The sequence below is a fragment of the Pseudoliparis swirei genome, chromosome 18, assembly GCF_029220125.1.
Source record: "Pseudoliparis swirei isolate HS2019 ecotype Mariana Trench chromosome 18, NWPU_hadal_v1, whole genome shotgun sequence".
Taxonomy (NCBI): Eukaryota; Metazoa; Chordata; class Actinopteri; order Perciformes; family Liparidae; genus Pseudoliparis; species Pseudoliparis swirei.
Genome location: NC_079405.1, coordinates 25,014,597 through 25,039,999, shown reverse-complemented (window position 1 = coordinate 25,039,999; position 25,403 = coordinate 25,014,597). Strand labels below are relative to the sequence as shown.

Below are 25,403 nucleotides of genomic sequence, written 5' to 3'. Positions count from 1 at the left end.
TGCATTTCAGTGTATGTTAAGTTCGTGTGAGCGTGGCCTGTTATGTCGTCCTCCCCCAGGCCACAACAGACAAAGTTCTCAGTCCGCAAGATGGTCGTTGCCATGGAGATAGCCTTGAAGGGTCCTGGGGAGAAAACAACCACAGGTGTCTGTGGATAGGGGAAGGAATGAGAGAGATTCTCGTTTCAGTGATCTTCGGGAGTTGTTGTTCCAGTAACGGCCTTGGCCAACGCCCGTCCTGGAAAGGGAGCCAAAGCAGATAAGATTGGGATTGTTTGGTCTTCCAGTAGCTGCATTTCAATTTTGCGCAACCACTATTCCTCCATCTTCCTCCCGTTTGCCAATAGGATTTCAAATCGATCCACTTTCATTTGCAGAGCCGTCAGCTTCTCCACGATGTTATCATTCTGGCGGTTTAATGCCACAGTCTGAGTGCCAACAACTCTACCCAACGTCAATCATGTCGGGCAGCCTTAGGGGCTTTTACAGCTGTCACCGTTTCCTTAATTTTCCGATAAGCCAGGGCAGCGCCAAATCCAAACAGCAGAAATCCTGTAATCATAGTTCCGAATAGGTAGATGTCTTCTCGTCCTCCACGGAGAGTGGTGCTAGGCACAAGACCCGCCACTTCCCACGCGTCCATCGTGTATCCAGCAACATTCGTCCCAGCAGGACAGGCAGGTTCCCCCGAACCCGAGCTTCTCGTCGAGAAGATGGTGTCAATTGCGTTTAAGGACCAGTTGATTACGTCCATGGTTTTTAGTTCGAAGAGCGATGCGTAGAGAGTCTCTCCAGTATAGAGACAGACAAGACATGACGAGAGAAGCCAAGCAGGGAAGGGAAGGTCATGGGAAGGGGGGGGGAGAGAAAAAATGCGACCGCCTTCGGAGAGAGCCAGAGAGAATAATTATTAGAATAATGGTTAGTGACAGCCCTGGTTGGAATGGTAGCAAAAGTCAAACCGAAAGATGGGCCGAACTCACTCGTCAATAGCAATCTTGGAGGGAATCTCGGACCAAAGGCGGGCGTATTTGACAGGCGTGACCTGCTCCTGAGGGTCACGGTCCACGTGCATGTGCAGCATCAGGCGGCAGAAGGACGCCCGCAGGTCAAAGGGCAGGTCCTCATCGGACATACAGCGCAGGATCAAATCCACGTCCAGCTGACACGAGATCTTGTTGATGGCCAGGTACTGGCGGTCCAGACACATCCGGGCAAAGAGGTTCAGCTGGCACCTGTGAGGCAAAATAGTTTTTGTCGTATTCCATATCTGTTCAACAGAATCGTAAATACGGTTTCTCATGTTTAAAACCTAGGAACTCACCTGTAGTAGCTGACCACCTCCTGGTCCTCCTTCTGGCCCTCCTTGGCGTCCTGAGCCAACTCCCTGACGCTCTTACTCCGGATCTCCTTAGAATTGTCTTTCCAGAACAGCCAGACCTCCTCTTCGTCCTCGGGCTCCGCTGGACTCTCTCCATCATTCGTCGTCGTCTCAATTTCAAACCTCGACAGAACCAGTCTGGTGGAAAGGCACAGCTGTCATTTATAAAAAGCTCATTTCAGTTAATTAAAAAAACAAATTAAATTAAAATGAGCGGCTAACTTGGTTTCGATGAGGATGTCGGCATTGGAAGGGTCCAGCACGGAGTTGCAGATGAGCTCCTGTGTCACAGGGATGGACTTGTGCATGGACACACACAGATCTGAGAGGTAGTCCAGAAACCTGCACACAGAACACAATCAAGTACGTTCGCTTGTCGGCACTTGGGGATTTAAGTAAAAATAATTAAAAAAAGACACAAAAAACAATGACATCGTATCTCAAATATTGAGAAGCGTTTTAAAATAATGACTTGCTTAACAATAAAGATACTTATTTTGAGATATTAAGTCATTCTTTTTGTGATAATAAGCAGAAATGGGCTTCCATCTTCAATGAGGTATGCGTGGTCAATTCAGATTATATTACAGGAAGTACAGGAAATATCATATCAATGCCTATTCGCCCTCTTTCCGCCCACTTTTCAAGCTCTATAACATTTCAAACTGTGAGGCCGTCCTTCATCCAAACTTCTGGATCGGCCTGATTCAGATATCCTTTTACAGAACTTGAGGACTTTTAAACCCAACGCATGCACACACACACACTAACTGTCAGCAAATTACTCGCTGTGCCAAGGTCATGCACAAGCACTTCCACTCATACTCCTCTGCACACATTTACATAGATTTACATTCCTCGGGTGTCGTTACACAAACACGTCCGACCAAAAATGTGGCCGCAGACACGCCGATGCCAGTTTATGATACCAGCCGGGGCCCCGCCCCCTTCCTGTGAGCCTCACCTCGGCTCCCGGTTCTTCCTCACGAGAGTCACGAATGTGTCTATCTCAGCAGCGGTGATGTGTTTCTCCAGCAGCTTGCGGTTGTTGTGGAGCAGAGCCGTTATTGTGTCTTCTGCCAGCACATCGTACCCGATCTGCTTTTGCATGAAGCGGAATTGCTTGGCTATGTATTCCTGTGGCGACGAGGGAAAAGGGGGATGATTACTGGCCAAGAGAAGGCCGGAGTGTATGAAAAGGGGTCCGTGGAGTGGAGTTGTTGAGTAAACCTACCTGGTTCTTCCTGTAATCCTGCTGGGAATGACGCAACACCCTGTAACACAGCCTGCAGATATGCCTAAAGGGAGCGTGGCGCTGGTCTCCGAGCTCCTCCAGTCGCAGCATGGGGCCGTCGCCGCTGTCTGTGAACGGGGCTTGGAGAAGTTTGAAAATCTGAAATGGAGAATGGAGAATTTGAATACCAGAAAATAACAGAGTTAAATAATATGGGGTCAGATCAGTCTCGATAAGAGAGATGAGATTCACAAATGCCAACACAAAGATTCACAAATGCGCACAGAACAATTCACAAATATATTCGATTTACAATGCAGTGCGATCGACAAAGATTAGATTAGATATTCCTTTATTAGTCCCACAGTGGGGATATTTCAGGGTCACAGCAGCGGGTGCACATTAGAGCATTAATAAAAGATCAAAATAAAACACAAAAACCACACTAAATAATAAATACTAAATATACAGAGGAAACAAAATAAAATAAAATATATACACTAGGCAATGAGCAAAGTGAATTTCAATCAGGTTAAAGTGAAACAAACAAATCATAATTTATTCATGGAATGGATTTGTGAGTCTCTCTGTGTGCATTTGCAATTATCGAGACCGATCTGACCCCATCAAATCATACGCTCTAACAAAAATCAGTGCAGTTACAGTGTCGGAGGTTTTTAAGGCCAAACCTGCTTCAGGATATTCTGCTCTCTCATGAGTTTCTGTCTCTCTCTGTTGGGTTTGTTCACCATGATCTCCAGAACATCCTGCCCACTGTTGGGGATGTCCACCACGAAGAAAACTAGATCCTCCAGCAGCTTGGTCACAAACCTGCGAGTCAGAGTGTAGAAGTCAAACACTTTGACGGACCACTTTGAAAACTCTTTTTGGAGAATTTCAGCGGTCGCTCGCAGGTGGTCGTCCTGTCATCAAATATTTACGGACATAGGCGTACTGTACCTTCTTTCATTTTGGGTAATGGTGCCCCTTTCAAGCTTGCCAGCGATGGACGCCAACACTTTACTCGCATCGTTGGCAAAGTCTAAATCACGCACTTCTGCTGGTGGCACCGGAACGATGGCAAACGCTTCCTTGTCCTCTTTTACCGCCGATGTTCCAATCTGGAAAAATTCCGTCGTTTATAAACATATCTGTTCAGTCAAAACGTCTTCACCTCGGGCCCGAGCTGCTCTCACCCGGAGCATCACCGGCTTCTCCTCCTCTTGGTCGATGGGGTTGTTGGTGCTGTGGACCCACGTGTTGGTGCACAAGTGCCTGAGCCTCACGTAGGAGCTCCTACAACACAGTGAGAGGAGAAGGTCAGAGATGATTAACAAAAATAAATCAACCTGCAGGTTGGTCTTGGTTTTAGGAACCACCGTGTGCGTGCGCTACTTTTCAGAAGACACATTTAGACCGACTGGTGAAGAAGGGTACCTCCATTGCAGGGTGGATATTGTTTTTGAGGGACACCATCTACCTCAGGGAATGGATGTGAACAAATATTAGGTCCTACCTAATTAGCTTTGAAAATAAGATCATATAGAAGAGCCTAAATGTTTGGGATCTGGGTAAAGAGATCAAATACTTTTGCGAAATGTTACAGTTATTCCAAGATTCTCAAAGGCAGAAACAACTGATACCTGTCTTCGGACAGTGGTTCTCAAGCTTTTTTCAGTGATTTACCCATTGTGAATATTTATTTAATAACCATTTCTAAAGGATTTTTTAACAGATGCTCACTTAAAATATACCCCCATTTGAGAACCACTGCCTTAGGATATGTATTTTTTTTTTTTTACGCATTTGGTGTAGTCTGAATTATGTCAAACAGCTGAGGATTCAAAAAACATAATCATGATCCCATTAGCGTACAGGGCAAAACTAAGAAACGTGGTCTTTTTTTTCCCAAAGCTTTGTCTGAGGCAAGGCACTCAGTCACAGACTCTGAATACTCCCAGTTTAGAGTCCAGGCCCACTAAACCATCTGATGGTCTTCAAACGGTAATGAAACACTAATATCTAGATACAGCATCTGTGGACCAAAGGTCAGCAGCTATAAGTCTCGACAGGATTGATTGTATTCATGGAGTACAACAAGGACGAGCAGCCGGCACCTGTAGTCTCCACTTGGTTTGAACGGTGTCGCGAGTAACGGACCTGATTCGACAGAATTGGCTAGAACATTCATGAATGAAACAGAAAAGTGTGCTCTAGCGTGTTGGACTGTGTCCAATAGGGGTACCATGTTTTTGCGTTTGTCAAATTTCCACATTGACAAAACCACGACGACCATATTTTATTATACTTTTATTGAATCAATTTTGTATCTTTTTCTTTGGTGTCGTGGTTTGGAGGCCCGTCTTCAAAAGAACAAAAATGTATGATTGGCGAGTCCCGGCTGAGCCCCGAGTCCCCGCACAGTTACAACGGGTAACCGGCTCCATCTTTAAAAGGACGACTCAGTTTCAGCTTCTTCCCTGGAGACGGAGGTATTTAGAACCACGGTGCAGATCAAAGCGGTATAAAAAAAAACAGCTTTGTTCCATCAGCCATCTTTCAGGTGAAGGAATTAAATTAGAACACCGATTTGTGGCTTTACTCTTATCATGTCCGTCTCGTTTTTTGTGTTACAAATAAAGTAACCTGCACCTGAATATTCTAAAGTGTCTGAAACCATGATAGTAAGCAAGCAACACCTCTGAGAAACGGTGGCTATAAAAAAAAAAAAAGACGCTTATTTAATGGGATGTGTATATTGGTATATAAGTTCCTATCTTTGATACTCAGAGGTAGCCGGTATACAAAAAGACTTCCATGGTAGCGGCTGCTTACAAAGGCTTCCTCAAGTGTGCGGCATGACAGATTAGCCGGCGTTGACCCGTACAGTATCATCTCCATTAAGCACTAAACCTTAACATAGTAAAGTCTGAGCCAGCGACGTCATTCATACCTCCTGCACATGTGGAAAAGTAAAGTAAGAGAGAGAGAGAGAGACTAACAGGCTTACAGTTTGATTAGCCCCCTGGCTAAAAAAGGTAGGAATGGGCGGAGCCAGCAGTCGTAGCCTGCAGCTCGGAGCACGCAGGCACGCACCTGACCGTGTGACACAAAGGAGGCTTTGACACGAGGCGGAGAGCCTCCGCTTTCATCCAATGAGCGGTGACAGGGACAAGTGCCCCATTGTAATGCCGACGAGAACATTCAAGGGAACAGACAGAGGGCTTTGTTTCACCGACGTCGAGGAGTCGGCCGCATCAAATATATCACCAAGTGTGAGTCAACGCTGGGGATTTTCTGCGGCTGGTATCACAACATCCCAGAAAAAGGTGATCAGGACATACTCGCACGCACACACACGCACACACAGGAAAGCCCGAGCCCACAGGCTTTCCACTTCAGTGACTTTATATCTTAAGCAACTCTAATCTGACTATACAGTGGGCAAAGTCTACATAAAAGCCAAGCAATACACACAATAAAGACACAACAGTAAATCACTTTTGATCCCTGTAAACAAATAAACATATGTATGGCCACTAACAGTGTATTTGACTGTCGTCTGTGATTCAACCAAACAAAGAGGAACGATCTTAAATGTCAATAAATGACAACAAAAAACAGTTGGTAACCCAGACCACCCACACACAACAAAAGGTTTGCTTGTCCGTAGTTGCAAAAGCAAACAGAAACTGCCTAGTGATGTTCAGAATTCCCCCTTCGTCAAATCATGACCACCGCCACTCTGATTCAGTGTAGTTTTGACATCACTGTGGTCTTGTGTTTGTCATTCCACCCGTCAACCCCCCCCCCCCCTCTATATGTTCCAGCACCCCTGATATTATTTTCTTTCCACTAAAGGGCAGAAACAACATGGTTTCCCTTGATGAGCTTCTCTGACTTGGTCTCTGATATTAAGCATCACTTCCTGGGCATGTTTGCACACTGGTGCGGGTATTAAAGAGCCTCGGGTGAAACCCTATACACAGCAATACAAGTCCACCGTGGTGTGTGGGTGTACTCTGCATTGCACCTGGGCACCATGGAGTCTCCGCCTCTCAGAGTGGTGGGGTCCAGCTCAAAGATGGAGGAGATGTCCATGCCGTCGGGAACCGGCACCAAAGTGTACATGATCTTCTCCTGCGGTGCCCGCAGACGGGCTCGTAAAGCTTCATTATCAGCATCCAGCTACGGAGAGAAAAACACGCGGTGAGAGAGGAAAAAGAGAGAGAGAGCAAAGCACTTCATACAAAGAGTGATGTTCACACGTGTACATATAAAGCCACGCTATCAATCCTGAACCACGATGAGGCCAAGAGGGGTGCATGTTTTCACTTTGAGCGACAAGTCAAACCCTAACCCCCGGAGCTGATTTCACACTCGTGACTGAAGGAGAAGTCAGGAAGCTGAACTCGCCCCCCCACTCTCCCACTCCTCCGCTTTTAGACTCATATGTCAAATGCTGCTAAAAAAAACTCCATGTCTGACTGCTGCTACAATACAGATGCAAAGTTGTTTTTAGAGTTCTTCATTTATGAATTATATGTTGTCTCAATGTTCTTTGTTTTTAACTGTTTGCACTTTATCACTTGTATTACTATTATTAGTACTCTCTTTATGTTGACAAGAGACAAACATACTTTCGATCTTTGGTATGTTCCACAAATGGGAAATTGACAATAAAGATGACTTTGACTTCAGTCCTCAATGAAGACTGCTGGGCCTTGTTGGCACGTGTGGTGGAGAGCTAAAGGCGGACACCACGTCCCCGTTTGGAGTGGTTTGTACAACGCTGCCGCCTAACGGTGAAATGGCGACAGACATCAGCTGAGGGATGGGGATGACGCCTCGGTGACACCCAGTGGTTATCTACTGCCACTAAACTGAAGGCGCACGCAGCCAAGATGAAAAGCGGCTTTTTTGATGACTGGAGAGCGGCGAGAGAGAAGCTGGACGGCGGGACACGGCGTGTGCAGACATGACGGTTACTTTTATTTGTGCAGCAGTTAAGAAATATATTTTTTTGTCACAGTACCTGTAAATTAAAGGGTGTAAAGTCCACCACCTGGAGCAGAGAGCAAAGGATTCAGAACGGAATTGAATCAGGGTTGGATCAATAGAAGCGGGGGGGGGGGGAAGGGTTGAACGAGTCTTACCGAGGACCGCAGCTCGGCGCTCTCCTCCTCAAAGTCTGCATTCACCTGGGAAACACACACACACTCGGGCTTCAGTCATTTAAAAAAAAAAATTGTAGTCACTGCAGCTGGGCGTCCGATTCACCCGTCAAACGCCACGCGGCTCTCGACGACGTCAACAGTACTTTGCGGTTTATAACTGGCCTTTATGCTGCCACGATAGAAACACAGTGTATGAAAGGCCATTCCTTGTATGCATAAGAGAGATAGAAAGGTGGAGAAGTTGACACGCACCTCACCCATCTCAGCCGCTATGTAACACCCTGTGGCCAAGTGCTTGAACCTGAACAGGCTGTTCCAGTAGCCTGCACCCCCCCTACATGGGTCATGGTGGACCACCTGGCAAATTGGAAAAGAAGCCATGAATAAGTCGCCTGCTAATTCCTAGAACGCTGCATTACGAGCGTCATCTTGTTTCTACAAACATCAACAACTGTTTGTTTTGTTACATTAGGTTATGGAATGTAAGGGCACTGTGCTTCATCAAAAATAGAAATGTAAATGTTCTAGTTCATAAAAAGGACAATGGCAGACACCAAAGAGTGAAGTAGTAGTTTTATCCCGGAGAACGTGTCGCGCTAACCTCGACTTCCCAGAGTGCTTTGCTGCTGGTGGCGGAAGTGGCCGACTGGCGGCCGGTTGTGCGAAGGAAAACGTACTGCTTCTTCCTGTGGTCGTCACAAGTGAGGAACTTCTCCTGCTCCGCATGGAACAAGCGGACGACATCACCCTGCCGTTACAAAGACACACACACACACACGCAAAGTGTATGAAGGATTAAAGTTACATTTTTCTCACGTATGTCATTGTGTTTTTTTTTTTACAATGTTTAATGTGTTTTAACATGTTGGCTTTGATTATTCAGGGTTCATACACATTTTGACAAATGGGTTTCCAGGACTTTAAACCAAAATCACCAAACTGTTTGTGAAATCTCGGTGTATACATGAAAAAGTGAGAAAATATAGTATTTAAACAAACAATGAGAATTCCAAAGCATACAGCATACCTTAAAGGACAGACATGAATGAGAGACAATAGTTTGTTTAAAAGAATACACATTTATATATTTTTTTAAACGCGAGTATGAGTGTATGCCGGCTTATATTTTGAGCGTCTTTCTTTTAAAAACATATTAATTATTTCAAACTCAGGGTTAATGAACATGTGAATATAACAAATGTCCATGACTTTTCCAAAACTTTTGGGATTACATTTTTTCAAGATCTTTTCCAGGTCTGGAAATAAGCATTTTTAAAATTCCATGACTTTTCCAGGTTTTCCACGACCGTACGAACCCTGATTATTGTAATTTAATGTTTCACAAAAACCTGAGGTACCTACCCCTTTGAGTATCGTTTCCTTGTTGTCGCTCCATTTCATGAACAGAACAACTTTCCAACTCGTGTTGCAATTAACGGAATTAACCTGCCAGGCAGAGGAGAGAGGAGTGTGTGAATGTCTCATTAGACACAGGTTTTACAAAGCCATTGTTATTATTCTGAGCTTCTGTTTTCCACTTTAATGACTCGTCTTATTGACCTCGTTGCATCCGGGGTTGTCGACTAGCTGGTGGCTGCTGGCGTGCAGAGGCTGGCCCGCGTTCACAGGGTTAAGAACCACTTTATCTCCAATCACCACCTGCAGGAGCAGAACTAAAATAAATACACAGAACACGCTGCATGTGCAGTTTAAATGCATTGGACAAAAAATATGGACTGGATTGTAAGTGACAATTAACTTCCTTAAATACACACTCGATCTCTAAAAAAGCAAAAGCAAATCTTTGAAGAAGATTAAACTGCAGCTCTAAGAGCTTCAGCACTCGATTTATTTTTACAGACCACAAGTGTGTCATGTCCCACGATATCAGCCATCATTGCTCAATTCCTTTTCATCACGAGGTGAACACCTATGGGAGGTCATGCACGCCTCCAGATAACCACTAGGGGGAGTCATGGACCATATTGTGAGTGAAATGACCCCGGGGTCAAGGTGAGCGTCACTGAGGTGCAGGACGACCACAGCAAGCATCGAGAAACTAGAAGTTTGGTTCTGAATCTAAATTAGCAATTCGAATTGTTTTTTGAAGACTTAAAATCCCAAATTAGCCTCAGAGGGCGTCAGTGTGACTTTCCTTTGAGAGTGCACGCTTTATGATCAACTCTATAAAAGAGATCCAGTGTGCGGGCGAGACAACTGAGGGTTTCAGTCCAGTGACCTCATCCATCAATGTGCATGTGAGGCGATTGTCCCTCTCTCTCTCTCTCCCTCTCTCTCTCTCTCTCCATTGTCCTTGTCTAAGCCACTGGCCTCAAAACTTGAAGTGGCCCGTGGTCATTGGCCTGCCCTTGTAATTAAAAGGTTAAGATGTGTGAAACGCAGATGACACATTTCCCCCCCGAGGGGACTAATAAAGTGGGACTAAATTGCCAAATTAGCCGCTAGCAGAAAGTGAAGCAAACGTTAGCTCAACGTGCTACGTCCCGACCTGGTGCTCATATTGGGCCAATTATCCTCCTTGAATTAATTTGGCCTCCTAAAAACAAGCTTGACGTGAGCTCACCGATTTACTTTTTTTTTTTTTTTTTTTAACCCTATAAAAAAAGCCTTAAAATGCGTCCTTAGATTTCCCGCCCCCCGCTCTCTACCCACACTGTCGCCGAGGGATCGCAGCTTGTAGAAGGGCTGGATGTAGAACCAGGAGCCCTCGTTTCCCGCCGAGTCCAGAGTCACCCTCATGGCGTTCTTCTCCAACAGTGCGGGTAGCCGCTTGTTCACCGTCAGGTATTTATTGCTTTTCAAGTGCAGCAACTGTTGGCAAAAACAAAAAACAGGATTAAGACCCAAAGCGGCTACCTTCAAAAACACAGAAAGAGCTCAGTCTGGTCCAGCTGGTGTCAAGGGAATGACGAAAACGGTTTGGTTTCTACATTCCTTGCGACGGCACTTGAACCCTCTTCTCCTTGAATGTTTCTCATGACCTCGGTTGGGTCGCCCATTTCAACCCAACAGTTCCCACCCTGTCAAAAATAATCTATTAGCGACAGTGCGGCCCACAGCAGACTTAGCTAAAAGCCCAACTTAATCCTACAGCGTGATGCATTGTGTTGGGACCGGTGAGTCGGGACCGGTGAGTCGGCACCTAGGCGTCGACGCCAAATGCCTGCTGCGCCTCTCTGTGTTAGATAATTATTTTTTTAAATTATTTTCAATGACAAGACGAGGAAGCAATTAGTGGTCATTATTACTAGAACTAGGACATCCTACAGTGTACAGAATGTCCCGTCTCCCTCTGCGCGTGTCACTGGAATGCACGACATTGTATTCTTGGTTTCAGATGAGCTCATACCTGTGAGCGACCCGCGATAAGACGGTGCAAACAGACGGCGGTGAAGCGGCCCTTTGTGCCGCGGCAATTAATTAAAACTCGTCCCCGATTGCAACGGACTTGCAGTCAGTATCGCCGAGCGCACGGCGTCGTATCTCGTGGGGAATGTTGCTGTGCGCATCGGTTTAACCAAAGCGGCCTCGTCTCGTAGGTCCCCCGAAAGGAAACACACCTGAATGACATTTCCATACTGGATGACGGATCCCAGCAGCTTGCGGTTTTCAGAATCATTCTGCTTCTTCTCTAGGTCAGCGGCATGCTAGAACACAGGAGGAGGGACGACAAGAGGGAAACTCTGCGTTTTATGGGGGGGAGAAGTGATGTTGCGTTGACATTTCAAGGCTGGAGCTGCGCATCACAAATACACAAGTCTGTCGTTTTTCACCACGACGAAAGCCACACTGGAGGTGAGGAGGACACTCACGTGAAGTTTGGTGAGGAGGAGTGTGTCGGTGGTGCTGTTGCCGCCTGGTTTTGCCGCCTTCCAGAACTGTTTCTGTGCGGAGTATCTGTTCATGGGGCACAGCTTGAAAAGGCAGTCTAGGGGGAAAAGAAAAGACAGGAAGTGAGGGCAACAACCAAACGTCATCATTTAGAATGAGTTCTTTTTTTGACGAAAGACGAGGCTGCCGGACCTCATCATAAAAATAAAAGAATACATTATTCTGGGGAATTGGTCCCCTGGTAATATTATGCATGTACCAACGAGAAAATAGTGTCTTTACGGTAGTTTAGCGCTCCACATTAACACTTTGGCAGGCACTATGTCCATCTGTATTAGCTGGCCACACTGTCAATGTAACGTGTGATTCAGTTGGCAACAGAGAGCAGTCCATCCTGCACAAAATCAACAACAGGGCTGGAAAAATTGGAAGCAGTCAGTCCCCATTTATCCTTGGACCTGGCTGTAGAGTAATAATAAATAGTATTGGCTCATGGCTATCTGGACTAAAGGTACTGCCTCATATTCTTCTACAATATTTACTTTATACAATAGCATATTGTTGTTGTTGTGTATTTTATTCAGTCAATCATTGTAATAAAATACAATATTATTCTATATAATATACAAAACAGAAAGACTGAAAAGGTATAGAAGCAAAAATGCGTATATATTCCGATTCTAAATTATTATTATCAAATAAATCAGATAATTAATATAAAGAAAAAAGAAAATATTATATATATATTTTCTTTTTTATATATATATATATATGTACATACATCTTCAATAAACATACGTTTCAATCACACTTATAACCATCAAAAATTGTTTTTATAAATAATCCTTTTGAAAACCAAAAAATGTAATATATGGGGAAGTAATTCTAAAAATGTTGTCCCTCTTCCTCATGTATTGTTCTACTCTACTCTATGAAAATGTAATTAGAATTATATGTATTCCTGAATACATCAAAAATGTTCCTTCTCAATGATTTGTTCCCTACTGAATGGAGAGACACTATAGAAGATGGCAACATCTTTAATGACATTTATTAATAATAAAAACAATCTACACTTTATTGATTGATTTAGTTATTGAGGAGCAGTGGGCTGCAGTGAAGCGCCCGGGGAGCAGCTGGGGGGGTTCAGTGACACTTCGACATACACACTATGGCGAGAGCGGGATTCGAACCGGGTACCTTGTGAGCCATAAACTACAGCCGACCCCAATTCTGATGGACCAAAACTTTGTGGATTAAGCTATTGGGTCACCCAATTATCACTGTCGGTGCTTTAATGAGCTAGTATTGCTAGGGGAGGGTGGAGGAGGGGGAGGGGCATAACCAGGGGAAAAAGGGGGTTAGCCTCCTTTCAAATTGCGGCCAACACAAGTGTCTCCAGTGGTTAGTCAACATGGTGGAGGACAGGCAGAGAAGAGGCCAAGGAGCGACGGAGACCATCTGTCTGACCGGGATGAGCAATTGGACGTGATGACGCGAAGAGAATAATAAACCATGTTTGATGTCAATTTCATGCACAGGGAGGTGTTTGGCGGATATCGGTGAAAAATGTAGCTCTATTGTTAAATATAGCCGATCTGCCCAAACACACTTTAAAAGGGAGTACATGGCTTTCTGCTGACAATCCCAGAACACATTGCGTTGCATTTGCACAAACCCCATATTCCTGACCCGACCTGCACATCTGACCCATCGATTATTCGCTCTTTCTATGCACATAGTTAGAATTTAAGGGCTTAACATATTGAAGTAACTGTTATTCGGCGTCATTGGGACTAATGCAAACTGAGGAACGCACTGGGGGATTAACCCTCCTGTTACCTTTAGGGTCAATTTGACCCCATTCAATGTTTAATGTCAGGGTTCTTTGGGGTCAATTTGACCACAGGCTGTTTTTCAATGTGTCAAACATATAAGAAATATCAACTTTTTTATAAATTTAAAGGGCTATTCAGGTAGTCAACAAACAAACATAAAGTACCTCACACTTAAACTTGGGAAACAATATTAATTCTAATAATTTTCTGGAGGTTTTAATTGCTGGGGTCAAATTGACCCCGAGGGTAAAATATGTTAGTAAATGTGAAGTTAACAGGAGGGTTAATAACATCCACGATGGCCACATTCCACTAAAGAGCCAGTAAGCAACACCAGTGTGTCAGCGGCACCAACTCTTGTGGAACTGATCTCTAAAAATCCATCAAGTGCAGAGATTAAGCCGGTATTCTGAAACGATATGCATTTAGTCCGTTGTCTGCTCATTTAGTTTTTCTCATTGAAGAGTAGATTTTCCTTTCTGTTGATACACGACTGGGATGAGCTATTTATTTGTTGATTTATTTTCTCAGTGCCCTGCTCTATTCAGTAATTTGTGTCCTCCAGAAGAACCCCCTGTGAATTATTAATACGTTTTACCCTGTGAATTCTGTTTATCCATTATCATTCAATAATGAGCGGATGCTGGAGCGGTATTTCTGAGTGATGCCACAATCGTGTTTTGTTCAAACGATGATAAATGTCATTAAATTGTATTGATTTGCATCTACAGATCGGGTAGTTCAAACATCTAATAAATAAAGTGTTGCTTCACTAAACAGAATAATGTATGTAGCCATGACGCTAATTTTGCGTTCGTTTCTTCCACATTTTTTAGAGCTACGTTGGAGTTTTCTGCCACCACAAAGTAGAGTTCAACTCAGCAACCATGTCTTTGACAAGAAACGACGCCTTTGTTACGTCGACAAAGTATTGGACGCCCATTGTTATCGTCCAGGAGCTGCACGTGTGGTCGATCGGGCGTGCGACACCGAAACAAAAACACGGCGGCGCGCAGCACACAGTTCCGCTCGGCTAAATAACGGAGCTAACGGCGAGCGTTCACAGAAGTTGCATCGAGTGACATCAGGATTCCTTCAAGGGCGCCATTCAGCGGAATGAGTATTGGGCTCAAGATGTGTTCAAATCTTAGCTTTTAAAATATATTTTTGGGTGAGAAACTTGAATAAGTTCAGCTGTTTGAAGGAGATGTTTTGACAGCAATGTAAAATGGATGGTGAGAGAAGGAATTGGCAATAGGCAATGAGTATCAACAAAAATAAAAGTGCAGTCAGCTGTTTTTATTGAATCTAAAGAAAGCTAAAGAAAATAGTCCTTTTCACTCAGCATTGCAGCAAACGTCCCAAAATGCAGTGCAACACACACACATGTTTAAAAATAAAATTCCTGGGCTAACGGGGCACTTTCTATAACAGCTACTGATTTTTGGATGAGTTTAACACTTTATTTTGAGCACAGAGACGTGCAACTGACTCCTGCATGTTCAGTCTCACTTGATCTCTCAGAGCTTTGAGTGCAGTCGACGTGCAATCAACCTGTATTAGAACACACACACACACACACATACACACTCACACAGACACACACACTCAAACACACACAGTGCAATATGCTCCTGGTGATGCAGACTTTCTAGCTTAAGTGTGCTATTAATAATCAACAAGGCTGTTAGGATTTAGTCCTTGCTCACTTAGCTTCTGTTTAACACACTGAACATGTCCTCACATTAAATATAAAAACTCTCCTTTAGATATAGATTTAACTGTAAAATTGTCTGTTTAATTGTCTAAATGTGGCATAATGCTCTTGAATAAAAGTGTCTATCATAATAAACACAAGCAATAATAACAAAAACGGTGCAACATGTGGGCGCCACGATTTTATTATTACTTTCATATCTGACATGTTCTACTTCTGCAGTTACTCTGCTTTGAATACGATTTGAATAGCTCAGTTAGAAACGGACAAGTGAAGTCATTTCTTTGCATCCCAGAGTAGAAAGGCGGCGTTTTCTTTCAACCCGTGCAGAAGTAGAATCTATATACTGTTCATCCGATATGTGGAACTGGCCTTGGTAGGGAGAACCGGTGCGGAGGCCTCCGCATGAACAACGAGCAGCAGACGACAGCGAGGAAGAGTTTGCATGTGTACCAAGTGCATCAACTTTAGATAAAGAATATTAGATGGATGGGTAAAAAAAAAAAAAACTGAATTAATGAATTATCTTGGATGTCTTTAGGGGTCAGTCTTAAAATGTATTCAATAAAATTCAATATTTCACAACGATCAGGCCTGAAGTCATGAAGGAGTCTCAGTGTTGAATCCACATCTCAATGTCATCACTCATTCCCATCGCAATCAAATTAATTGTCCGATAAGAAGATAATGATTTGTATCATAGCCATCGATCCCCTTTCTGAAAAGGTGTTGGACCAGGATGTCGTGTTTATCGTATGTGTATTAAAGAACAATCCCCTCTTAACGGAGTGTGCTTCAAATGATCAGTTGATCTGCACTTACACATTTCATTTTCATTTACACTACACACATACACACACTTTGCACACTGTCTATATTTAATATTTGTATATTTCATTTAATTTTACACTGCAGTCATTAGTATTGTATTGTATTTGTGTATGCATATATGTTGTATATATATATACATATATTTTACTTTGTATACTTTGCACAGTCATTGTATTATATTTGTTTGTGTGTGTGTATATATATACATATATGTTTCATTTTATATACATATATACTTCATTTTGTATTTTACTTGTATACATCTATATCTTTCATCCCTGTTTTTTATATTTTATATTTTATTCTCGTGTGTTTAGTTTATTGGTGCTGCTACTCTGACGACAAATTTCCCCTTGGGGATTAATAAAGTATATATCTATGATCTTTCTTTTGCTCTTGATTTAATTCGTTGACTTAGTAAAAAAGAAAATGTAATAAAAAGGCTACTTATGGTTACCACGTCATGCAATTCTGGATAATTGAACACTTTATTGTTGAGCTGCATCATCAACTTTTATTTATTACTATTAAAGATAAATATACTAGTATCGTATCGTTTTTGTATCGTAATTATCGCGTATCGTGATATTTATGGCAGGTATCGTATTGAAGTTCTAATTTTGGTATCGTGACAACCCTAATCAACAGCTGCTCTGATAAATAACCAATTCCAGATGATACATGGAGTGAACAGCGATTTGATGCCAAGCGGTCAGTTCTGCGGTCTGTACTTTGAGGTGGTGTATTCATTAAAAACAACCAATAAAGTGCTGCGAGCTAATAAAAACGAAAATTAAAGCATCAACCATTCGCACTTCATTCAGGACTCTTCTTCTGCAGTCTGATAAAAACGGTTGAAACATTTCCACTCTTGCCCTCTTCCTCCGTCATCTATGTTAAAGACAGTGTCTGTTTATACAGGGGACACTTATCATCCATCATGACACGTCCGTCTTGAGAGCTGTATTCATGTGAGCAGCTGATAAAGTTCTTGGCTGATGTTTATCTTGGACTGCCAGGTTCCAAACATGAAGGTGTTGCAATATGGGACAGAAGAAGAAAAACTAAGTTCTGCCTCATAAAAGTAGGAGCGTTTCTTCTTCAGGTATATTAGAGTTTCCCCTCTTTGGGCCTCTGAAACCACTCAGGAACTCATTGGATACCTGGTCACAGCTCGAGACTTTTTGCAACTTGTTAAAAAGGGGGGAGTGGACCCCGTGTAGAACCGGTACCGTAGAAAGCTGTAAAATACACTGTAGCGAGGCCCGAATCATGGCCTGAGCAAATGCTTCTGACCAACCGGCAGACATTGTGGATTTCTGATATATATATATGAAATATTTGGGCCACCAGTCTCCGGCTCTTGCACTATCGAAGCAGAGCCAGGATTGTATTCTGAGACTATTTGAATCACAACGTGGTGGGTTTTCAGCTTGTTCAGGTTCATATTTCTTAGATTTTGCCGGTCACATTTACACAGTTGTGTTGCCGCGCCATGATGTGTTTTTACGTCCGCAGTCCAAAATAAGCTTGAAAAATATTTTGAACAGCTAACTTCACATTTTATAATTTATTCCCATGCATGATGCTCTATCACAGGAGTCAGGAACCTTTTTGACTGGGAGAGCCATAAAAGCCAAATATTTCTAAATACATTTCATTGAGAGCCATATAGTATTTTTAACGTATAATAAATTAAATATGTAACGCGACACGAAGAGACAGAATGACATGCTGCTGTGGAGACTATCAATAACAGACGTTTAGTTTAATAAAAGAACAAAGACGTCTTTAAGAAAGGGACCTTAAATTACTTCTGCTGTAATCTGGCGCGATAGAGAAAATTACAGAGTGGCGGGCGGAGATTTTTTTTTTTTATTAAACTCAAAGAGCCATATGCCGTCACCGGAAGAGCCATAGGTTCCCGACCCCTGCTCTATCATCACCAGGCCCAAGGAAGCCATTCTTCTAATCATGTATGCAATGCAATACGTGCTTGTCGTGGAGTTCGCTAGTTTAAAGGGGGTAAGGAGAGCAAATCAACAAATTGAACAAAAGAAGTTGTAATTTTAACCATATCGCTGCCTGCTAATCTGTGTAAATGTTCACGCTGTGAGGTTCAAGCATGTTATTAGATGTAATGGAAGGTTGCCGTCGTGGTCTTGTACTTATACTCTGAAACGCCTACATGGCACTACATGGGGCCGATACGAGGCTTTTACTTGTGCCTGGACGACCAAACTGAATCTTCCCGGAAAAGACATTAATATATATTAATTTATATCTTTAATTCCGTTAATTTGTTATCACAGACTTATTCTGACAATCCCGTTTAAATAGAAGTTATATGTACATTTAGAGCCTTTTCTCAAATTGATCCCACTGATATTAACCAACTATGCAAAAGGACTTCTAAGACAAATAGCCAAAAGCTTTCAGTAGTATCTGCATTTTCAGTCATGAATTGCTGCATGAAACAGAATTCTGATTCAGAGATTTTGTGAACAAGATGAGCCCACTGACTCCATCAGGTTTTTAAAAAACAGTTGTACGAGCCAAATAATGTTAAACGATATCAAACAATGTTCAAATGGCTCTATCCGTGTATGTAGTGTCCTCTTCTTTGATATAATCACTCGTGGACGAAACTCAAGAATGTATAAATGCTGATATTTTTCATAAACTACTACAGGGCTTACCATGCATACAAAATATCGATTGAATTCAATGGATTTGGACGGAGCACTGTTCCCAGCAAGTCTTTTCCCTCTGAACTAAATTTGCTTGGACGTGGCAGCCATTTTTAAACACTTGCTGGCGACCACATCAGCTCCACCTGTCGAGAACAACACAGGCACTGTGTGTCTGCACTTCAAAAAAGTGCGTTTGTTGCATTAGTTAGCAATGGCCAAAACGGCTGGGAATCATACAGCAGCCGCTTGATGGAGACCTTTTAGAATATTTAAAATAAGTAAAGACAACAACACAAAAGCTTTTACCCAAACTGATTTAAAGTAACTTACGGACTTCAGTGCAATGTCATTGAGTGAGAAACAAGTGATTTTGAGGCCTTACCTCGGAATTTCTTGGGGGGGTTGTTGAGGTCACCCGTGTCCGGTTGCACCACACAGCGGTCATCCACAAGCCTGGGAACACAGCCACGATCACATGCAGCTTTAATAGACATTGACATTATAAACTGTTTTTTAGGAAGGCAATGTCAGTAAGGCATCGCGTTTCCATCGATGTATCGAATTAAAACATTGACACCATCACGATCACTATGGGCCTATAAATTGTGCACCACGGTCACTCAACATGTGTCACAGATGTTTGACATGACATAGGCAGGGATGCGTATAGGTTTGGTTTTTTCCGATACCGGTGCCTAAACCGATACTTAAAAAAACGGATATCGGACACTCGCGCTCGTAGCTCAAAGCTAGAACGAGCTAGCGCTAGCTATAAGCTAACTTAAACATAGTTATAATGGCTAATTTATTACTACTTTTGACTTGCAATCAACGTTACGGTACTAAGCTGAATTAAGGCGAAAAAAATGTATTATTATTATTATTAAGGCTGCTCCAGTCATCATCGGTCTCCACGTTTTCAGGGGGACCGATCTCCCCATCGCGCCTTGCTTACTGGGACGTCTGAATGGAACAGAGCCATTATTAACAGTATTATTTCCGTGCCAAGTCGGGTCAAAAGTTCAACTGGACATAGCGCCCGCTTGATTTGAAGAGGAATGTCAGCTCATTCATAGCAGGATGAAGACATACGGCGTGAACGATGAACTTCAGATCGGAGACGCAGGGACGCCGTAACCATTTAAGGGAACATGCAAGCCGTTTGTTGCAGTAAATTGAAGTTTTCCTTGCTGCAGACCTATTCCAGGAACCCAAAGATAAATTGGAAAAGACATTCAACACCCAGCACAGTGATTTAGGGCTATTTTCGTCATTGTAATTTGCTAATTCGATAGTCTGCACTCAAAGACGTTAGCGAGACCGGACAATGATCTGCTGCAAGAAGACGTTTTTATGAGTTTTACTTGGTTCCAGTTTAAAAAAAACACAGTTAAGCCCGTCTTAGTTCAGCGTGAAGAGAAACTTGAATTAAAAAAGGTGCACAGTTGTGTAAGTATATCTCCTTCATTGGCATTTTGTGCTTTAATTTTTGTTTATCACATGACGCGGACTCACCGCTGGTGCATCCTACAAAAATAAGGCTATCTATAAAGTGAGTGGAGCTGGAAATAACAGGTGTCCTCTGCCTGGCAATTAATACCTCAAAGAGTCTGAAAGGAAGCATGCATGATGGGAAATTATGTAAATTAAGGACTGAGAGGATGAGGATTTAGGATAGGAAGTTATAAGCATTTTTTGCTTCAACCTATACCTTTTCAGTCTTTCTCTTTTGTATATTATATAGAATAATATTGTATTTGATTTGATTGACTGAATAGAATACACAAACAAACAAGGATAAAGATTTCTGGACTGGCACTTATGAGAACATTTTGATTATAAAACTTGAATATTACGGTAATAGCAAGGCCCAATATATATCGCCTCGCTTACAAAATTGCAATTTATTGAATCGGGACTATCGTGGTACGTATCGTATTGTCAATACACAGCACTAGTACCTTGTTACTCAAATTAATATACACCGTTATGTGGGTAAAATTAAGTTTTGTTTTTTAAAATTAATAGCTCCATCCTACTCAAGAACTCTGGGCAACCCCGTGGGAATAGTAGCGGATAGTAGAGCAGCACATGTAATGCAATTCAGTGGGAGGCCAGTCCAGTTACGTCTTTTTATAGCTCATGCGGTACACTCTGCGCCGCAGGAGCACCGACGATGAAGGAAGTGAAGCACGTGGTGCGAGAGAGCTCCACGACGGGAACCTTGATCACAAGGACTGGCCGAGGTCCAACAAAAAGAACATGAGTTTAAAAGGCTCATCTGTCTCCGAGGTCAAGGAGAAACCTGCTCTTGCATTCTGGGACACACTGCATCACGGGCCGTATCCCCCCCCCCCTCTGCATCAAGGGGACCCTCCATCCTCTGTGGCGGCAGCGGTGGTCCACGGGGCTGCAGCCGTCGCTCAGGGTCAGCGTGCTGGCAGCTGAAGAAGCGGCTAATACAACGGAGCTATTTATAGACGCGTCCATCTGAGCTCTTCCCTTCAACAACGAGTGTGCTCACAGCAGCGGTGTGTGTGTGTGTGTGTGTGTGGCGGTGGGAGGGGGGGGAATGATTACTAGGCATAACAAGGCAGGATGGGAAATTGTGACAAGCGAGTTCAGTCATGGTGGCAGCCTTCAATGCACACATGTGTTGCCATGGCGGCTGATGCAGAACACTGGAATGTGAGAGAGCGTGGTATTCTGAGAGGGTGGTTTACCGAGAGCTGACACGGCAAGAAGAGGAAGATTGTAGCACTTAAAAAAAATAAAAAAAAACACAAATAGCCTGTGGCTGGAAAACAGCAAGGAAAAAGAGAAGAAAGAGACAAGCTTGATGCAGGAAAACAGAGTCTGACATGTCAGATAATCTAGAGACAGACATGAGCAATCGCATCATTGATCGCTCCCTCTCTCTTTTCTATTGTCTTCTTTCACCCTTCTGTTGATACAGTGACTGCATGTCAACATTTGCTCAAATCGCTCGTAATGACATGCGCGCTTACTTCATTGGCAGCAATTAGGGAGGCAAGAAACCGAGCACCTTAGTAAATGGTGCTCAGCGTGCAGCAGGAAGGAGAGAGTGCACAGGGGAAATCTGAGGCCAGACGACCAACTGAGCACAGAATATAAAATAACAAGAGAATAAGAGCGCAATGACTCAAACAGGATCCACCACTTCTCCAATAAGACAACCTTGTTCTTAAGGTATCTCACATCCAAATCAAGAACTCTCCCACCTCCAAAAAAAAAAACAGGGGAAGGAAAAAAAAGAAAAAAAGAAAGAGCACCAGTGAAGTGATCTCCCAGGATGGACAGAAGTGCAACAGACGTCATGTGAAAGGAATGACCAACCGAGTTACAACACGTTCAGTGCTTTTGATATAAATGATTCATATGCGTTGAATGTGTCATTATTTTTTTACTATGGTCCGAATAAGCTTGAGTCTAAAGAGAGCTCCATCCAGATTCATTGTGAGGAGGTGGCTCTGTGGTTAAAGATAGAAAGGCAATCCTTCATTTCCCTCTCTACTTGAACTATTAATACAACTGGTGTTTATTTCTTTGTTGCCAGTGAACTAGCATCATTTATTATGCACCATAAAATGTGGAGGAGCGAATGGGTGACTCTTCTGTTGACACTAACTGCCACCAAACAAACCGGGGCATTAAATCCATCAATTATACTCCTCCATCAACTCAATAGCAGCAATCATACAGATCATTACATGACTAAACTGTGTGTATTTTGCAGCCTGTGCTGTTTTATAGATGCGTTTTCTGCACAGGGGGTAATATAACCCAGCTCACCTGGAACCATGCGGCGGGGAGGTGGAGGTGGAAGAAAAAAAAGCATTCAAAAACAGACTTACCCTAAAGTGCTGATGAATCCATTGGTGGAGCCCTCCGCATACAGGGAACAAACATCCCCGATGTGGAGGAAACTGGACAGCTTGTCCGACATGGCTCATCTGGGTCGACTCCACCTGCAAAAGAACGACACCGAAAGGGCTTTTAGAGGAGTCGCCCACGTACCGCGGAGCTCAAATCAAACCACACGTTTGACTCAGCTCGGCAATTAGGCGATTACCACAAAAGTAAATTCTGTTCTTCACTCCACGAACAGTAACGAATCTTGCAGCCTCATTGTACTGCACACGCAGAATTTGTAAACGGCAAAAGGGTTGTGATGGTTTCGGGGGATCTATTATTACTTTTAAGACACACACTTTGCTTTTGCTAGAGTTTGTGATTGATTTGGGTCAAAGTTCGATTTTTGGGGTTTGTTGCTCGTCCACAGAGCACCATACTACTGTACGATCATGAGTGACAATATGCAAGTCGAGAAGGAACATTGAAATCAAATCATCAACATTGCACATATAAAGCTGTATTCTTCTATGGATGTGGCCGATGTATTTCAGGTGCCTCCAATTAGAAGACAAACACTGTGACAGAGTGGTAAGAGTTGATAAACTGCTCAAGAGTTACAGCTTAAAAAAGTGTAGACACGTGTGTGTGTCTGTGTGCGTGAAATACAATTCATAGAAGTATTTAGATGGAGAGAGTGAAAACAAAATCAACCTGCCAGGAACAATAAGCTACAAAATCTCTGTGCACTGTGCTATTGTTAGCCGTGTCACACCAACAGCCTGCATGAGCATCTTAAAAGTAGGTCACCTTTTTCTCCAATAGCTGTGTCCAGCTCCACTGGACGAAGTTAGGGGGGGCCGGGCAACGTGTTTTCTTTTTGTTTTTAGCTTAAAAACTTGGTTTTAAACGCACAGTGCGCAGCAATGGAACGACACAACCCAAATTTAAAAGTGAGGAAAGCACACGATACGACACACGTGTCCCACCGCATTGCCGTTAGTTTTCACTAAATATCGATTGGTCCGCGTGAAGTGGAAGGTCATATTTACCCAGGTTGAGACGTCCCCACGCCACCTCGCGCTTTTACTGCGACACAAAAGTGTGCGTTTGTGTTCAATTTAGAGCCCATTGCCACATGGGAAGTGAAGTGACCCGTCTTGTGACACACACACACACACACACACACACATACATCTTCAGCGAGCTAAAACTGAATGTGTCGAGGCGCCTTCACTTTTCAGCGCACGAGCTGCAGCAACACAGAGGCACGTGCGCTACTTCCTTGACAGGGATGCTTTCGGCTCACTTGAAACAATACGAACAATTCGATCGAGCCGCAAGAACTACAGACGGATGAGGAGTTTTTTTTACCTGGCAGAAATGTGAAGCAGGCGTCCACGACAGAGAGGAAAGAGAGAAGTGCGTGAACGAAGTGGGTCAGCACGGGATAATTTCCACGGCGCTGTCCTCGGTTAAGTCCATGGTGGTGAAACTCCAGGTAAGAGCAGGCTGAGCGGCGTTATCTCTGATAGCTGAATGCGTCCTCCGCTTCTTACCTCCTCCACATGTCACAGTGGAAACGCCCCTTTTCGTTCCTATTTATATTGCAGCGCAGCCTTCTGGGTAATGATGTTCTTCGGGGTTTTTCACATACAGCGCTCTCAACTGGTATCTGATGCTCCAATAATTTAATATATATATATATATATATATATATATATATATATATATATATATATATATTTATAAAGAGAGAGATTTTTTATTATTATTATAGATTTTTTATTTTTTTATATATAGAGAGTTTTTTATTATCTTGACTACTGGCCTTATTAAATTAAAATCTATTGCAGCTCTCAACAGTATCTGATGCTCCAATAATGTACTATATATATATATATATATATTAATATATATATTTATAATATTTATAGATTTTTTTATTATTATAGATTTTTTTTAAATATAGAGTTTTTTTATTATCTTGACTGCTGGCCTTATTCAATTCAAATCAATTAAATGATCACATCTCAATAAAACACACAAAATACAATATATATTTTCTCAGGGGACTAGTATCATTACAAAAGTAGTCACGGAATAGTCATACTCAGTATTAAGCAATAACCACAGTGGTGTACTCATACAGACAGCTTTTAAAAACTATGGATTGCCATGAAATTATGTATACAGATAATCAGAGGATGAGTCCCATTTTCTACAGTGATGCCCTAACGTTGGGTCCATGTAGTCTGTGGGATATCTCTACATGACCTAGATTGATTGTCTCAAAATACTGCTTTATTGTGCTGTGAGTGCGAGGATCTTTCCCTTATATTGCATCATCAGTTCAAAGTTTCCATGGGTCATAATACTTTACCGTTGTACTGATTTAAATGTTGCACCTATAGACGCACAAACAAAGACGTTGAACGTGGCAAACATCATCCTGTGTTGACCATGTTAGCCTGTGGAAGATATAGCATCAAAGCACCACTGTGCCTAAGTTCAGAGCATTTATTGTCTGTCAGCTCTTGTTCTTGTTTGAACCTCCAGCAGCTGATACATGACAGATCAAATATAGAAGACGACAGAAACCCCCGAGCTCTGTTAGATGAAGAGCATCATGTCCGCTACACCAGCTCCTTGAGGCGCATCACAAGTTGTGGACTGCTGTGAAGCTTCATTCTGAAAGATCGAATCCATGTGACTGGAGGTTTTTTTTCTTTTTCTGTCAATGTCTGCAGTTGTTCACATATATATAATAATGTCAAATACAGAAGCACACACACTGCCCATACAAA

The 25,403-nt window shown here is 42.8% G+C and overlaps 1 protein-coding gene across 6 annotated transcripts in view; it reads right to left on the bottom strand.

Annotated features, from left to right (window-relative positions):
* The window catches only part of itpr1b (inositol 1,4,5-trisphosphate receptor, type 1b), an 80,165-nt gene extending 56,053 nt beyond the window's left edge, over positions 1–24,112 (bottom strand). For 4 of the 6 annotated variants that reach the window (XM_056436958.1, XM_056436960.1, XM_056436962.1 and 1 more), the window contains exons 1-21: positions 23,971–24,112; positions 22,599–22,712; positions 19,106–19,176; positions 11,626–11,741; positions 11,374–11,460; positions 10,466–10,624; positions 9,353–9,451; positions 9,155–9,238; positions 8,394–8,540; positions 8,045–8,149; positions 7,772–7,816; positions 7,651–7,680; positions 6,649–6,803; positions 3,812–3,911; positions 3,576–3,736; positions 3,305–3,446; positions 2,616–2,774; positions 2,346–2,518; positions 1,604–1,723; positions 1,325–1,519; positions 984–1,235 (exon numbers count right to left, since the gene is read on the bottom strand). In XM_056436958.1, coding sequence (XP_056292933.1) covers positions 984–1,235; positions 1,325–1,519; positions 1,604–1,723; positions 2,346–2,518; positions 2,616–2,774; positions 3,305–3,446; positions 3,576–3,736; positions 3,812–3,911; positions 6,649–6,803; positions 7,651–7,680; positions 7,772–7,816; positions 8,045–8,149; positions 8,394–8,540; positions 9,155–9,238; positions 9,353–9,451; positions 10,466–10,624; positions 11,374–11,460; positions 11,626–11,741; positions 19,106–19,176; positions 22,599–22,690 — 2,492 coding nt within the window. In that variant the 5' untranslated portion in view covers positions 22,691–22,712; positions 23,971–24,112. The remainder of the gene's footprint in view (positions 1–983; positions 1,236–1,324; positions 1,520–1,603; positions 1,724–2,345; positions 2,519–2,615; positions 2,775–3,304; positions 3,447–3,575; positions 3,737–3,811; positions 3,912–6,648; positions 6,804–7,650; positions 7,681–7,771; positions 7,817–8,044; positions 8,150–8,393; positions 8,541–9,154; positions 9,239–9,352; positions 9,452–10,465; positions 10,625–11,373; positions 11,461–11,625; positions 11,742–19,105; positions 19,177–22,598; positions 22,713–23,970) is intronic. The other 2 variants (XM_056436959.1, XM_056436961.1) reach the window with 1 other exon arrangement.
* Positions 24,113–25,403: the final 1,291 nt, after the last annotated feature.